This window comes from Ambystoma mexicanum, chromosome 1p (assembly GCF_040938575.1).
Source record: "Ambystoma mexicanum isolate Mex_15411 chromosome 1p, UKY_AmexF1_1, whole genome shotgun sequence".
Classification (NCBI taxonomy): domain Eukaryota; kingdom Metazoa; phylum Chordata; class Amphibia; order Caudata; family Ambystomatidae; genus Ambystoma; species Ambystoma mexicanum.
In genome coordinates, this window is record NC_090921.1 from 1,097,335,697 (window position 1) to 1,097,349,991 (window position 14,295).

The following is a 14,295-nucleotide window of genomic DNA, read 5'->3' on the forward strand; positions in this document are numbered from 1 at the left end:
AGGTATTCATTTGTGTTCATCCAGTCATTATACCTTACTTGTTTCTTGGCATATTGGGGCCTCATTTGTAGCATTTCTTCTGTTATATCTTCATTTCTTAATGCTATTCATATTTGTTGTTTCCATTTTAACAATGCCCTAGCATTTATATAATCAGGTTTTGATTGAAAAATGTCTAATGCTGGCACTTTTTGTTCCCATGTTATTTTTCGGTAAAGATCACATTTTTTCCAACGTACCACAGATGTAAGTGATTGCACTGCTATTTCATCTCGAATTCGGGCTGTGGGAAATGATTTAGGCAGCCTCATTATTTTCCGCCAGAAAGTAGCTTCCAGAATAGGCCATATTTTTTCCGGCAGATTTAGTAATGTTTCACTTCCGTATGTAAGGATTGGAATACCCTTACTCCTATAGAATGTAATAATTGGTTGGAACGAGAATTTACCAAATTTTTCATGGAGTATACACCCTTGTCTCGCCAGTACCATGACTTTTATTTTTGATGTATCTCCCAATCTTTTTCTTCCATTGTCTGGCTAATCACCATTCCCTGGTACTTTTAAGATGAGACAATGCTGATTGGACTGCTGTTAATGTGTAACACCAGTTTCTTTTCATTTTGTTTATGATTTAGGTTTTCGCTATATTTATTTTTAAGTCATTTCTTTCCATGTATTCTGCCAACAATCCAAGACTCTCCTGTAGACCTTTCGATGTTTTATCAAGTAATACGATGTCATCTGCGTACATCATTATTGGTATCTTTACTGAGTTTATTTTGGGGGATATGTTCTATCGGACTTCATTTCACATGGAAGATCTGATGTAAATAGATTGAAAAGGGTGGCTGCAAGCGGGCACCCCTGTTTTAGCCCGTTCCAGGTCTCAAGATAGGCGCTCATTTGCCCATCTTCAGTTAACCTTACTTGTATTTTTGTTGAAGAATAGAGTAGCCTTATTGGTTGCAATATATGAGGAGGGCAGTTCCACTTTTCCAATTTGTTCCATAACAATTGTTGGTTCACATAGTCGAAAGCAAGGTGTAGGTCCACAAAAGCTATCCAGACCTGTTGGTTTGAGGTCTTTGCTTCATGTTTTACCAGGTTCAGAAGGAATACATTGAAACATCCTTTGGATTTGCAAACCCAACTGACATCACACCATTTATTTATGTATAACATTGTTGTACTGGCCAAACCTAAGGTTATCACAGCGTTTGTACAGAAAAGACTGGTTAAAAATAAAAGGTACAACCAGGTGGGGTTGGCATGGTCGGAGCAAGTGGATGCAGATACAAGGTAAAAAAGTGCCATTATTCATATTTATTGTATAGGCAGGTTTTCAACAACTTCTTGGAGGTAGTATAGCAGCATTCATACCTGATGCTTGGGTCTTGAGAGTTCCAGAGTGAGGGGGCAGCTTTGGACTTTTTGAAGCAAGGAATGACAAGAGCAGGGCTGTTGGAAGAGCGGAGAGCACGCAAATTGTATTTCTGAGAGATGCACTTGTTCCAGTACTTGGGGGCATCATAGTAAATGCAGCGATGCGCCAGTGTCAGAGTTTTGAAGTTGATGCACACTTTAATAGGTAGCCAGTGGCCTTCACGGCTGGTCGTACTGGTGTAGACCCAGGGCTGCCCAGAGGAGAGCGTTGCAATAGTCAAGTTTGCTGATAATAGCTCTTGACAGCATGAGACATGTGGTTGGTGAAATAAATTGTCTACTCAGGGAGATGAGTTTCATAGTGTAAGCAGTAGAGGACGCCAACGCATTGATGTGCTTAGACATGTTCAGTCCAGTGTCTGAGTAGACCCCCAGGCTTTTGACTTGTTTGAGAACTGGGATGGTGGTGCTATCTATGGGGAAAGAGGAGTAAGCAGTGGCCAGCTTGCTGAGGCTGAAAAGGGGGTCCCACAATCAGTAACTCAGTTTTATTGTAATTTAAACAGAGATTGTGAGCGGCCATCCAGTTTTGAGTAGTGGAATAAATGGTTTATGTCTACTTAGTGGAAAATATTTGACCTTTTCACATTTGAATGAATTTATTTTGCCCTTTTTTTTGGTCAGCAATGCGGGGGGAGACCCCCCGCAACCCCCTCTTCCCTTATCCCACCCTATATATATATTTAATTATATTTAACCCAATTTTGACCAAGAAAACGATCAAAAACATTTGGCCAAAAGATCTCACCAGGAGAACAGTGAAACAAACACGAGTACCTCTGAGGCCAGAGTCAATTATGCTATTCTCACCCATGTGTCCTATACACCAGACCAGGGTGCCTCCATACTACCCCTCGAGCATAGGCAAATGATTTGGTCTCATTCGTGTACCTCTAAACTGGACACAGGTTTAAAAGATGGTTCTTCTATCGCCAGGTCACTATTACACCGGCCTTGGCAGCCTGACCCTATTGGATTGCTCTTTCATTCACCAAGGACATGCGGCATCAAGACCTCTTCACGAGAAGCCACCAAAGTGGGAAGAAGGGAAACTGGGAGTGTATCACCCCCTCACTATAATCATAAGAAAAAACAAAAACATCTCTGGTGTGATCAATACAAAGCCTTCAGAATTTTGCAGCACGGGTGGCGACAGGGTCATGTTATGGTGCCTATATTTCCCCGGTCTTGCCCCGTTTGCATTGGCTGCCGGTAGTCCAATGTATCATATTCAAGACACTCTCTATTGTGCATCATGCTCTGCATGAGCAGGGGGTGGAGTATCTCCGTGTCAAATTTGTGCACTATCTTTCGAAGCGCTCCTTGAGGTCTGAGTCGGCTGGCCTGCTCTGTGTGCCACCTTATCGCCATTCCCGCATTGGGGGAATGTGCCTTTTCCATTTTGCAGCGCAGCTATGGAATAAGATGCCTGTGACATTAAAAAAAATATCTGACCATTTGGCCTATAGAAAGTCTCTTAAAACGCACCTATTTTAACTTTAGTAGCTGATGGATGATGGTTATGTTCCGGGTTTCTGTTCTTTCCTCTCCAGCGCCATGATGCCTTCGGGCGACCATGCCCCATATAAGGAATCTTAACATAACATAACATCCCCCCAGGACTCGCCCACTCAGTTCTTAATCATAGTTTGAATTGTAAAAAGATAACACACAATTTTAATTTTCTGCATTGAAACAGGGATCACAGAGCAATCCTCAAAGACACTGGCCCTCATTACAACTCAGGCGTTAAGGGTTAATGCCACCGTTAACCCTTAACGCCTGATTCCCACCTTAACGCCTGCTTTTTGCAGGCGTTAAGTTCCATGGTGCTAAGGCACCTTGGTGCTAATTACGGCACCGTAATTTACGGTGCCGTAATTAGCGCCTTCCCCACTCCCATTATGCCCTATGGGGCAAAAATGGGAATGGGGAAGGGAAAATGGGAAATGGGGATTTACCGCCCCACTCACCTTGTAATGGGGCGGTAAATCCGCCATCCACCATGGTGTGAACGTAGTTTACACCATGGTGGTAAAGTTGGTGCACTTAGCACCTCAGTTGTAATGAGGGCCACTGTCTGGGTCATTTTGGAAAAAAAAGCAAATTTCATGGAGGGACCATCATCATTCTAATTTCCTACTTTTGCAAGATCGAGCATAAAGGTGAAGAGCAAAACAAGGCCAAATTGCCTTTACTCTTTACTTTTGTTTTCCGTTTTTCAAAAAAGTAAATGTCACCTGAAAATAACGGTTTTCAGGCACATTTACTAATGTATTCCTACAAAATCCTCCTCATTAGCAGGTGCAAAACCGAGGCTTATTCCATAGAATCCATTTGTTTTCCACCTGCATGAAAATCTCATGCACACGTAAAATGAAGCGCTCCCACAAGATGGAGAAGTAAAGTACGGCAGAGATGTTAGCTTCGCTCCATGCCACCCCACCACGCTTGATAATAAACTGCTGTCCAAGGCATGATGAAATTATAATGGATTGGAGCATAATATAAATGTGTTTAGCAAGCCATCCATAGCAGACGGGTAATTTACTATTTCAGATGTGATGTGCAATATTCCCAAATGTGAAAATAATGATGCATATGTGAGAACTCATGGTGGCAACAAGTAAAACAGACACAAGTGATCACAGTTCAAGGGTGTTTATTGAACAATGAATGCTGTATGCAGGTTGGAAAAACGCCTAATCTAAGCCTAAATCTAAAATGGCAGTAAGCTACAACCATCAAATGAAAAATAAGGCAGTCCTAGTGGCATCGTCTCAAAATAAAAGGGCCTATACTCAGAAACCTATTTCCAAACATTACAACTAATACAAGAAGGGGTGTGGGATAGTTCTCAAGCAATTAAAGTAGTGTTCTCAAATAAAAAGTCAGGATGCAGTAGCCCGGGCCTCCCTTTCCCATGTTTTGGACACAAGGTAAGATGGGAGCTTGGAGCACAGTACAGTCTCCAGCGTCTCCAGCACCAGACGGCAGTTCCAGTGGCAGTTCTCAGGACCGTCAGTGGCCAAGTCTTGTCTTCTTTGAACGTCTCTTGCCTTCGGGGCCTGAAGTGTTCCTGTAACGAAATTAAAGTTGTTTAGGGTGATAATGATTCACTCCCTGGGTGCCCCTCTTCTGGGCTCTGACCCTTCATGTATCATACTCCAAATGTGATAAGTTAGTTATTTTCTTACTTAAAGTTTGGGTGATAGCTTCATCTCTGAATCTCCCTCTGCCGGGCTCGGACTTCTCTTGACAGCTAGTTTTGGGTGATAGCTTCATCTCTGAATCTCCCTCTGCCGGGCTCGGACCCTTTTCTCTGGCATCCCTCCTTTGGGTTCACTCTTGCTGTTTTAACCTTTGCTTTAACTTTTCTCAATTTCGGGGTGACAACTTTTCACCCTTGGATCCCCCTCTGCCGGGCTCTGACCCCTCTCGATTCTTAGCCTCCCCTCACTGGGTTTACTGTGGCTCTCGATCAGGGTGATAGTGGCTCACCCCTGGGCACCCCTCTTCTTGGCGCTGACCCTTCTTTTCTTTCAATGTTCTCTTTTTACACAATTCAACGGTTTCGGGATTCACTTCCCTTTCTTTCACAATGCTTGCAGATGAAAGTCTTTCGATTGTACAGGGATTTTGCTTGACCCTCTGTATGACCACTTTGACCTAATGGAAATGTAGCATTAAGCAGTTTCCAGAACGAAGTGCTGTCAGAGGCCCTACCTAGGCCTGTTTTTTTCCTAGCAGACTGGGGCTGATGGCTCAGGCCACCCATCTAGCTTGCAAGCCAATAGAAGTCCTTAATTAGGAAGCAGAGCCATAACATATATGTCCCCCACTGGTTGCAGCCTCACTGCCCACCAGGGCCCTAGACCACCACAGAGACCATACTCCTTTGTTTCTGGCAAAACAAGATACATTCTGTTTTCTGAGGGCCGGGCAACAATGGCTCAAATCATCGTAGTGGAAATTGGCCATGGTATAGTCCATAAAGTAAACCTGACACAAGAGGCCATAATGTTAGCTAACAATGAGGTTCTAAGTGTGTATACTTTACATTTGCCAAGATGTGCCAATTTAAAACAATGGAAACGGTCAACGATCTGCCAGGTGAGTGTGGGGTATTTTAAGGTCTAGACATAAAGTAAAGTGGCGAAGTTTCGTTATACATATATTATATATAGAAAATAATGTATATCCATCTAAATATTTGGTTCCTTAAAGTGGTGTTACCGTTTTGATTTATTTTGTTCTTAGATGTGAAGAAGCCAACTTGGAACCACCCATGGAATTTTCGTATGAACTCCAATCCTTGACTTACAAAGTACCTCAGCTTTGCCCCACTCTTAATAATATGACACAGAAGATGAAAGGTAAAGAAGATGGATTGTCATGCACTGATGTTTCTGCAGCATAATATAATTTGTACAAAACAGAGAATACAGGAGAGACATGACATATATGTTGTGTATTCTTAACTTGAAATGATACAGACAGAATTTAGCTGCATTATGAGTTAGGTGTTGTGGTAAAAAAGTGGTGGAAAAGTCTGGGCCTCATTATGAGTTTGGCAGTGGGGCCAAACACGTTAACACTGCATTACTGCACCGCTGAACTATGGGTTTGGAGGTAATTTGGAGGGAAAACTTCCAGCAAAATGCTGGGCGTAATTCCACCACCTTACCGCCAAAAAACTGCAATTTTGGCAGAATTATTGCCGGAAGTAATTCTGCCGAAGTCCCCATGTAGTCCTATGGACTCCATAGATGTGGACTAACACCGCCACCTCCACTTGCAATCCAGCGGTAATTCCACCAGGCCAAGTAGCGGTAACTGTAAATCCATTTTACTGCTGACATACCCCGAAACCTGTAGTGCTGCCATTTTTTTTGTGATAATGTAATTACCCCCACTTTTACTGCAACACTGAAATCCGAGTTTGACCTTGAAGTGGAGGATCTACCTGCAGCAAAATGCTGCAGGTTGATACCCCATTTCAAGGTATAAATCGTCAGCTTTAGCACGCAGAATTACTGTTCACTGTAAATCGGCCAAAAATCCCCATGGAGTACTATGGACTCCAGAAATGGGAATTCGCACCACTGTGCCACCACTCATAATCCTGTGTTAAACCCAGAAGAACAAGTAGCAGTAATGATAAACACATTTGGCGGTAAATCCAGATTTACCGCCAGACTTGTAATGAAGCCAAGATTCTTCTTAATGCTGCCAACAGTGGGTCTTTCTGCAAAAGTTCTTCCAAACACTGGGCACGTTTCCTCTTTCCATTTTCATTGACACAGTAATTGTGCACTTGCTTTCTGCTTACTGCGTGTTGTGTTACTCACTGCTTGTGTGATGGAGATTTGATTTTTATTCGCAGGAATTGCTTTCTTTTTCTTATCACTCCTACACACTTTGCTTTACAACAGAAGCAGAATGGTAACTCCACTGCACTTGTTTTTCAAATCGTATTTTGAAATAGAAAGGCTGCTTTCGTTTTGTACCAGTTATTGCTGTTGTGTATCCATGGTAAAATGTTGAGTTAAACAGAGCCATTTCCTCCCACCTCTTTCTCACCAGCTTTATGGCTCATCTGCCGGTGCATCCATGAAAACCATGGTGCTGGTATGTTGCTGGGGACACCCTTATTTCCGGACCACCAGTGAAGCCTCATTATGGCTATGAAAAATTATGTTATGCACGATCATTCTGGGGGAATCTATCAGGTGTTGACATTTCATAAAGTTGAGTGGTGAGTCCTGGGGCACAAAGCAAGAAAGGTAGATCAGCTGATTGAGTGAGTGATCCTGAGCTCTCGTGTTCAGGTATGCCTGACAATCCAAAGCTTTCTTTCCTTCCCAATTTCTTCTGCAAAATGTGCAGTAAAATGCAGCATTGTCTAAAATAAACTCTTGTGGGGAGGCGCAAACTCTCTACTGAGGACACAGGCTCCCTCACTTGCTAATATCCTGTGGTGTCAGATGGGGAAGAGGGGATTCTGGCCCTGTAGAGAAAATAAAAAGTTGGCATCCAATGCCACTTGTGGTGGGATGCTGGGAGTGGGTCCGTTACGGAGGCAGCTTATGGTGCTGTGGGGGAAGCCAATAGGGCTCCAGCGGGCAGCTGGAGGGGCGCACTGGGCACCAGGGGGAACCAGGGAGGCGGCACCCCTCGTGCTCCCCATCCACCCTGGCTCCGCCACTGGAGTGGATGGGGGGATGTGAAGGAGCAGGGCGAGAATGAGGACTGGAGTGACTCGGCTGAGGAGAAACTGAGCGGATATATTCATCTGAAAGAGCGGGTCATTTGTTGATAAAAGACAAAGAGACATCCACTAAGTCCCCAAATGCCACTATTTGTAAATTACAAGAAAAAGTCGATTTACTTGGAAGTTAGCTCCCTTTATTATTGTCAGTCGTATTAAGTGAGCTTATGGTAATCCTTACTTTGATTTGCTTTCTTGACATAAACTATTGGTTTTATTTATATCTATCTTCTCAACATATATCACACATAATAGTATTTTGATGTTCTATTTACTGTTTATTATCTTGTTTGCATCACCAGTTAGAGAATTTGCAAATAGTTACGTTGCCAACACGTGTTTCAAGCGTCCAAGCTCTTCTTCAGGGAAATCCCAAGTATTCAAACAAATACATTTCTTCAGCGTGTCGTGTTAGTAATCGTGAGTTACAAACATCATAACATTCCCAATATCGTCCTGCTCGTTTATCGTCTAGCCACACATGACAATGTCCTTGACCAGATTGATTAAGCTGTATTCGAATTTTCCACTACATTGTTCTATTTCATCCTGCTATCTTTTCTATTTTTCTGAATATCTTGTGCTCTTTGCTTGCCGAAGAATGTGTGTTATGGTGTTTATTTTTAGGTGAACACATGGGAAAACATGCCTGAACACAGAAGTTGCAGTCTGTTTCAGCAGTGTATACAGAAAGACATCTCTAACAAAGTAGAACCATTAAGGATGATACTTACTTGATTAAATAGTGGAAACTAAATGCCACAGCACACATTATATTATGTGTGATATACGTTCAGCTGCTAGATATAAACAAAACCAATAGTTTATGTCGAGAAGGCAAATCAAAATAAGAATTAACATACACTCACTTGATATGACAGGGCGCTGTTACCTAACTCCCAAGTAAATTAATGTTTGAATAACAGTTCACAAGCAGTGAAACGCATTTCTCTCCTACAAGCAGTACACTTATTCTCAAAGCATTGAGGAAAGTGCTTGGAAAATGTCGCTCACTATTTAGCGAATTTTCTTTTTTCGTGCTCTATGTGTGCCTGGTTAGGGCTTAGTAAATAAGCTATTTTCGAAGCAGTTTGCTGGCTTAGTTAAGGCTTAAGAAATGCCTTTGCTTTTGACTAGGGAGCTTGTCAGTCTTGCATCTGCCTGACCTGCATTGACCTGCGAATTCCTCCAATGAGCGGCGAATTGATTGGAAGCATTTAAAAATGCACAGATTGGCCGTGCTGTGTCCTATTTGTTGGGGGTCTCAGGATGCCCCCATGCGTGCCCGTGAGCCCCTCCACCCACAGACCTCACACAGGACACGTCCGTGTGTTTCGGGCTCCCCGGTCGCTCTGACGCGGCCGGGCATGCCCCGTTTATTTAAGCCGCACGGGGCGACGTGCAACGTCACGCCGCCGCGTGCGCATACCCTCACGGGGCAACGCCACATTCCTCCTTTTTCCGGGAGGAACAACAATAACACACACTTCTAAATATTGCACTGCACACAAAACAACAATTGAAAACTCAGAGCCCATGCCCCTTTAATGTCAGCCACCCGATTCCCCTCACTCCGGAACACAATCAATCGGTCCCAGCACATAGTCCCCGAGGTAGGCAGGTTTCCCTCGCCCAGCCCTCTGGGGGTACCTCCCGCCTACCTCCACCGCAGGACTTCCTTTGGTTCCAGTCCCTCGATCTGGCGACCCCGAGAGTTCCCCCCGGGGGGTGTCTTCATCCGGGAGGTCCGTCTCATCCGGGTCCGGCGGCAGTTCGGCTCGAGAGTCACCCAGCTTCTTAAAGAAACTCACATTCCGAGTGACGGCCGATTTCCCATCCGAGGCCGTCACCATTGACCCTTTTACTGCAACCACATCCAGTGGCTCCGGTTCATACGGGAGCGAGAGCTTGCCACGAGGATGCCGGTTCCGGATCAGTACTTCGTCACCCGGTTCCAGCTGCTGTGGACGGAGACCCCGCCGGATATTTTCTTGGAGTGTCCTTATCTGTCGCTCCACATCCACCCGTTGATCGTCTATCACGCCGGGCTCCTTTTCTCGTACCTCCGGCAGGAGGCCTCGGGGGCATCGTCGGAATAAGACTTCCGCCGGGGCAACCCCCGTCGAGGCGTGTGGGGTGGTGCGGTATACCCTCAGGATTTGGTATAGTGCCCGCTGGAGGGGCTGGCCCTGCCCTTGGGCTATTCTGAATGTTTTATTCAGTGTTCTCATCAGCCGCTCTGCGTCCCCGTTCGCACGGGGCCACAGCGGGGATACCTTCCTGTGTGTCACTCCGCAGCTCTCCAGGAACTCCGAGAACCGTGCGCTCTGGAATGGGGACCCATTGTCCGAGCATAGGGTTACTGGAAACCCATGGGTGGCAAAGATCTTCTCCACTGCTCCCACCACGTGCTCAAACGCCACTGACTCGACGAACTCTACCTCGGGGTATCGGGAGTATTCATCCACAACGGCCAGGAAGTGGGTGCCCACAGCTGTGGATCCAAAGTCCGCATGTACGATCTCCCACGGCCGGGTCCCTCGTGGCATTACCTCGATTTCAGGCTCCCGCTGGACCGGGGAGGCCGCCTGGCACCACACGCAGGCCGCCACAAAGTCGTCCACCTTCCTTTCTAGCTCTGGAAACCACACCTTCAGCCTCAGTCTCGCCTTCGTCTTGGCGGCTCCTTGGTGTCCCTGGTGTGCCAGATTGATGACCTCATTGACTTTGGAGCCCGGCACCACCAGGCGATCGCCCCGCAGCAGAAGGCCTGACTCCGAGAAGGACAGCTCGTCCTTCACTTTCCAGAGTTGCTCGAGGGTCACTTTGGCCTCTTGAGTGCGCCCCGCCACCAGCTCCAGCACAGATTTCCAGGATCCCGATCGCATTGAGCTTCTCAATATGCGGAAGCACTCGTCGTTGGCCGCGGCAGCCTCCAGTTCGGGTAGCGGCATTGCATTGGGAGTGGCACCCTCTACCACCATTGTGATGTGGTCGTCGGCTTCCTCGGCGCAGGAGTCTCGCACTGATCCTCCACCACCTTCCGGGTGTCGGGACAGGTAGTCAGCCGCATTGTTGGCACCCGGCCGGTAGATCAGGGAGACGCCATATTCCAAGAGGGCAAGCATCCACCTCTCGATTCTGGCCGGCGGCTTCGATGATGATCCAGCCATTATCGGGAGCAGTGGCTTATGGTCCGTCACCACCGTTACAGGTCTTCCCAGCACATACAGCCGAAAGTGCCGACAGCCCCACAGGACGGCCAGGGCTTCGCGCTCTATCTGGGAGTACCTCTGTTCGGTTTCGGAGAGGGCTTTGCTGGCGTAGGCCACAGGTCTGATTCCTCCATCTCGGCCCACTTGAGTGAGCACAGCTCCCAGGCCGAACGGGCTCGCGTCCCCCACAATTTCAGACTCAAGGGCCGGGTCAAAGAAGGCCACGGTATCATCTGCTGTCAGGGCGTCCTTGATGTCCTCGAACGCCGACTGCTCCAACGGGCCCCACTGCCAGGCTGTATCCTTCTTTGTCAGGGCCCTGAGTGGCTCCGACCTCGAGGCCAGGTTCCGGATGAAGCACCCGCAGTATGTCCCCATACCCAGGAAGCTTCGCACGTCCGATGCCGACTCAGGCGGTCGTGCTGTCTTGATGTCACGGACCTTCTTCGGGTCCGGCGATACACCGCCCTCCTTGAATATGAACCCAAAGAACTCAATGGTCGGGCGGAGGAATTCGCACTTGTCCTTGTGGAGGGTGAGCCCCAGCGACTGCAGCCTCTCGAGGGTCTTGGCAAGACGTTTCAGATGGTCCAGCTCAGTCTTGGCGAAGACCAGAATATCGTCACTAATGTTGAGGACGCCCTCCAGATCTGCGAGGGCGCCTCGAATTATGTTTTGAAACACTTCGGCTGCTGATGATACTCCGAAGCTCAGCTTGTATCGATAGAGCCCCCTGTGAGTAGTGAAGGTCGTGATGTAGCGGGACTCTGGGTGGAGGACAACTTGATGGTATCCGGCTCGTAGGTCCAACTTGGAGAAGAACCTGGCCCCCTGCACTTCGGCAATTATGTCATCGATGGTCGGGGTCAAGTGCCGTTCTCTCCTGATGGCCTTGTTGGGCAACCTCATGTCCACACAGATCCGGACAGAGTCCGGCTGTTTCGGTTTCCTCGCCACTACTATGGGGGACACCCAGGGTGTCGGGCCCTCCACCTTCTCGATTATGTCCAGGTTCACCAGGTTGTCTAGTTCCTTGTCAACCTGGTCCCTCAGATGAAAAGGGATCCTCCTATGTTTCAGAGCCACCGGCTGCACCGACTCATCAATGTGGAGCCTCACCGGGTCACCATTCATTCTCCCAATCCCCTTAAAGATGGCAGCATACTTGTGCAGCAGGTCGTTTATGTCCTCTAGGTAGACTGAGTATGCGAAACTCATGATGCCAAGAGCCTCCGCTGCCGCACAACTCAACAGGGTGTTGCTGCTCACTGAAGTCACGTAGAAGCGGGCCTTGATCATGGACCCGTCATGCTCCACCTTTGCAACGAACGCACCGTCTAGTGGCAAGGGCTCCCGCCCCCCAAATGCAAAGATGCAGGCTCTCGGCGTCGCCAGACTCGGTGGTGGTTTGAGCGCGGCATAATGTCCTCTCGCCATTACATTGACTGATGCCCCAGTGTCGACCAGCACCGGGACAGGCGAGCAGTTCACCTCCACGACGCATCTCGGCTGTCTCCTGCTCCTCCCTTTTAGGACTTCCACGCTGGAGATGAAGAAAATGTTTTCCTCGTCCATCCTCTTCCGCCTGCGCCACCTGAGCTACATTGGGCGGGCGATTCTGGCGAGGAGTCCACAGTCGAGGTTGCCCTCTCGGAATCAGGACAGGTAGGGTCGCCCTGCACACCCTCGAGAAATGGTCAGGTATCCCGCAGCGTCCAAAGATCTTCCCCATTGCCACACACTCAGATGAGTGGGGGAGGTCAAAGCCACACTTTTGGCATGATTCCACAGGTTTTCCCGCTCTGTCTCTGGGAGCACCACCGGGCCTTCGCACCCCTCTGCCGCCCCGCCAGACGGTGCACACCTCTTCCGGCCGCGCGGCGCGGGATCTGGCTTCCATTTTGTTGGCACGGGCCTCGGCCACCTCATGACACCGCCCCAGCTCCAGAATGCGGGGTAAGGTAAGGCCGGGCTCTCTCAGGACCTGCCGCCTCAGCTTGCCCGATGAACAAGCCTGGATTAGCATGGTCCGCATCATGTCCTCCGCATCCCCCCACGCACACCCTTGGGAGAGGCGGCGCAGGCGACCATAAAAGGTGTCGAGAGTCTCATCCTCCTTTTGCCTGGCCGACAGCATGACGAATCTCTCGTAATCCACATTGGCAAGGGGAATGAAGTGTGCGAGGAGAGCGGCTTTGGCTTGGTCATAGGAGTTGTCTACCGGAGTCAGTGATTCAAATATCTCTTGGACCGCGACTCCGGCTGAATATAACATAGTAGCCACCATACTATCATTGTCCGTCACCTGGGCGGCCCGGAAATACATGTCCAGACGTCCGATCCATCTTCTCCACCGGGGGCCCAGGCTGGATGGGGGACCTGCAGTGTCAAATTCTGGAATGGGCTGCAGGGCCGCTTGCGCCCTGGCCTGGGCCATGGCCAGAGGGGGTTGTTGAGCGGCACCTACCGCGGGGGGGGTTCTGCCGGAATAGATCTGCCAAGCCTTCGTCCTGTGAATCCTCCGAGGTCGTGGCAGCCGCACCCTCCAGGGCGCCGATATCACTCATAGGCCCAAGCGCACAGGCACCCTCGTTCCAGTTCTGAGGGCCGCAACTTGGACCTCTCCCCACACTGCCACCACCCTCGTGATGATGAAGGGGTTAAAGAAGCTTTCTCGAGCCGGAGGTTCCAAAAATTGAGCTTGAAAATTGGAGTGGGCTGAGAAGGCCCAGCCACCTCAGTCCGTCTCCCAGCTACCACACGACGTCAGAGACCCAAAATTGGCCAAAACATCAAAACCCAGGCATGGGCCTGCAGGTTAGGCTGCCCGCAGTCAGCATATGCAAAAATTTGCCTCAGGTCACCTTCCGACTCCAAACCGGAGCTCCTGGAAGTTCCACAACCACGTGTGCAAAATGGCCGCCAGCCGCGTGTATGGTCCGTGGCCACGGCGTAAGACGAAACATCCGCGGATGTTCCGACGTATGGAAAAATTATCCCGGATGACTCTCACCGCCGGGCCCGGGCATCCAGAACACTCGTCGCCACTGTTGGGGGTCTCAGGATGCCCCCATGCGTGCCCGTGAGCCCCTCCAGCCACAGACCTCACACAGGACACGTCCGTGTGTTTCGGGCTCCCCGGTCGCTCTGACGCGGCCGGGCACGCCCCGTTTATTTAAGCTGCACGCGGCGACGTGCAACGTCACGCCGCCGCGTGCGCATACCCTCACAGGGCAACGCCACACTATTCTGTAATGACACACACAGGACGGTGCATCGCTGGGCGCATGCGCGATGCACAGATGAATCCTGTGAGGGTGGGAAAGGGCTCTATCTGGGACCCCCGTGTCTTCCGGAATGAAGC

At 48.8% G+C, this 14,295-nt stretch overlaps 1 protein-coding gene across 1 annotated transcript in view; it reads left to right on the forward strand.

Moving 5' to 3' along the window:
- Positions 1–14,295, forward strand: part of LOC138448603 (E3 ubiquitin-protein ligase TRIM39-like) — a 229,041-nt gene that overhangs the window by 150,032 nt on the left and 64,714 nt on the right. Inside the window, exon 5 of the mRNA XM_069604704.1 lies at positions 5,706–5,821. Coding sequence (XP_069460805.1) covers positions 5,706–5,821 — 116 coding nt within the window. The remainder of the gene's footprint in view (positions 1–5,705; positions 5,822–14,295) is intronic.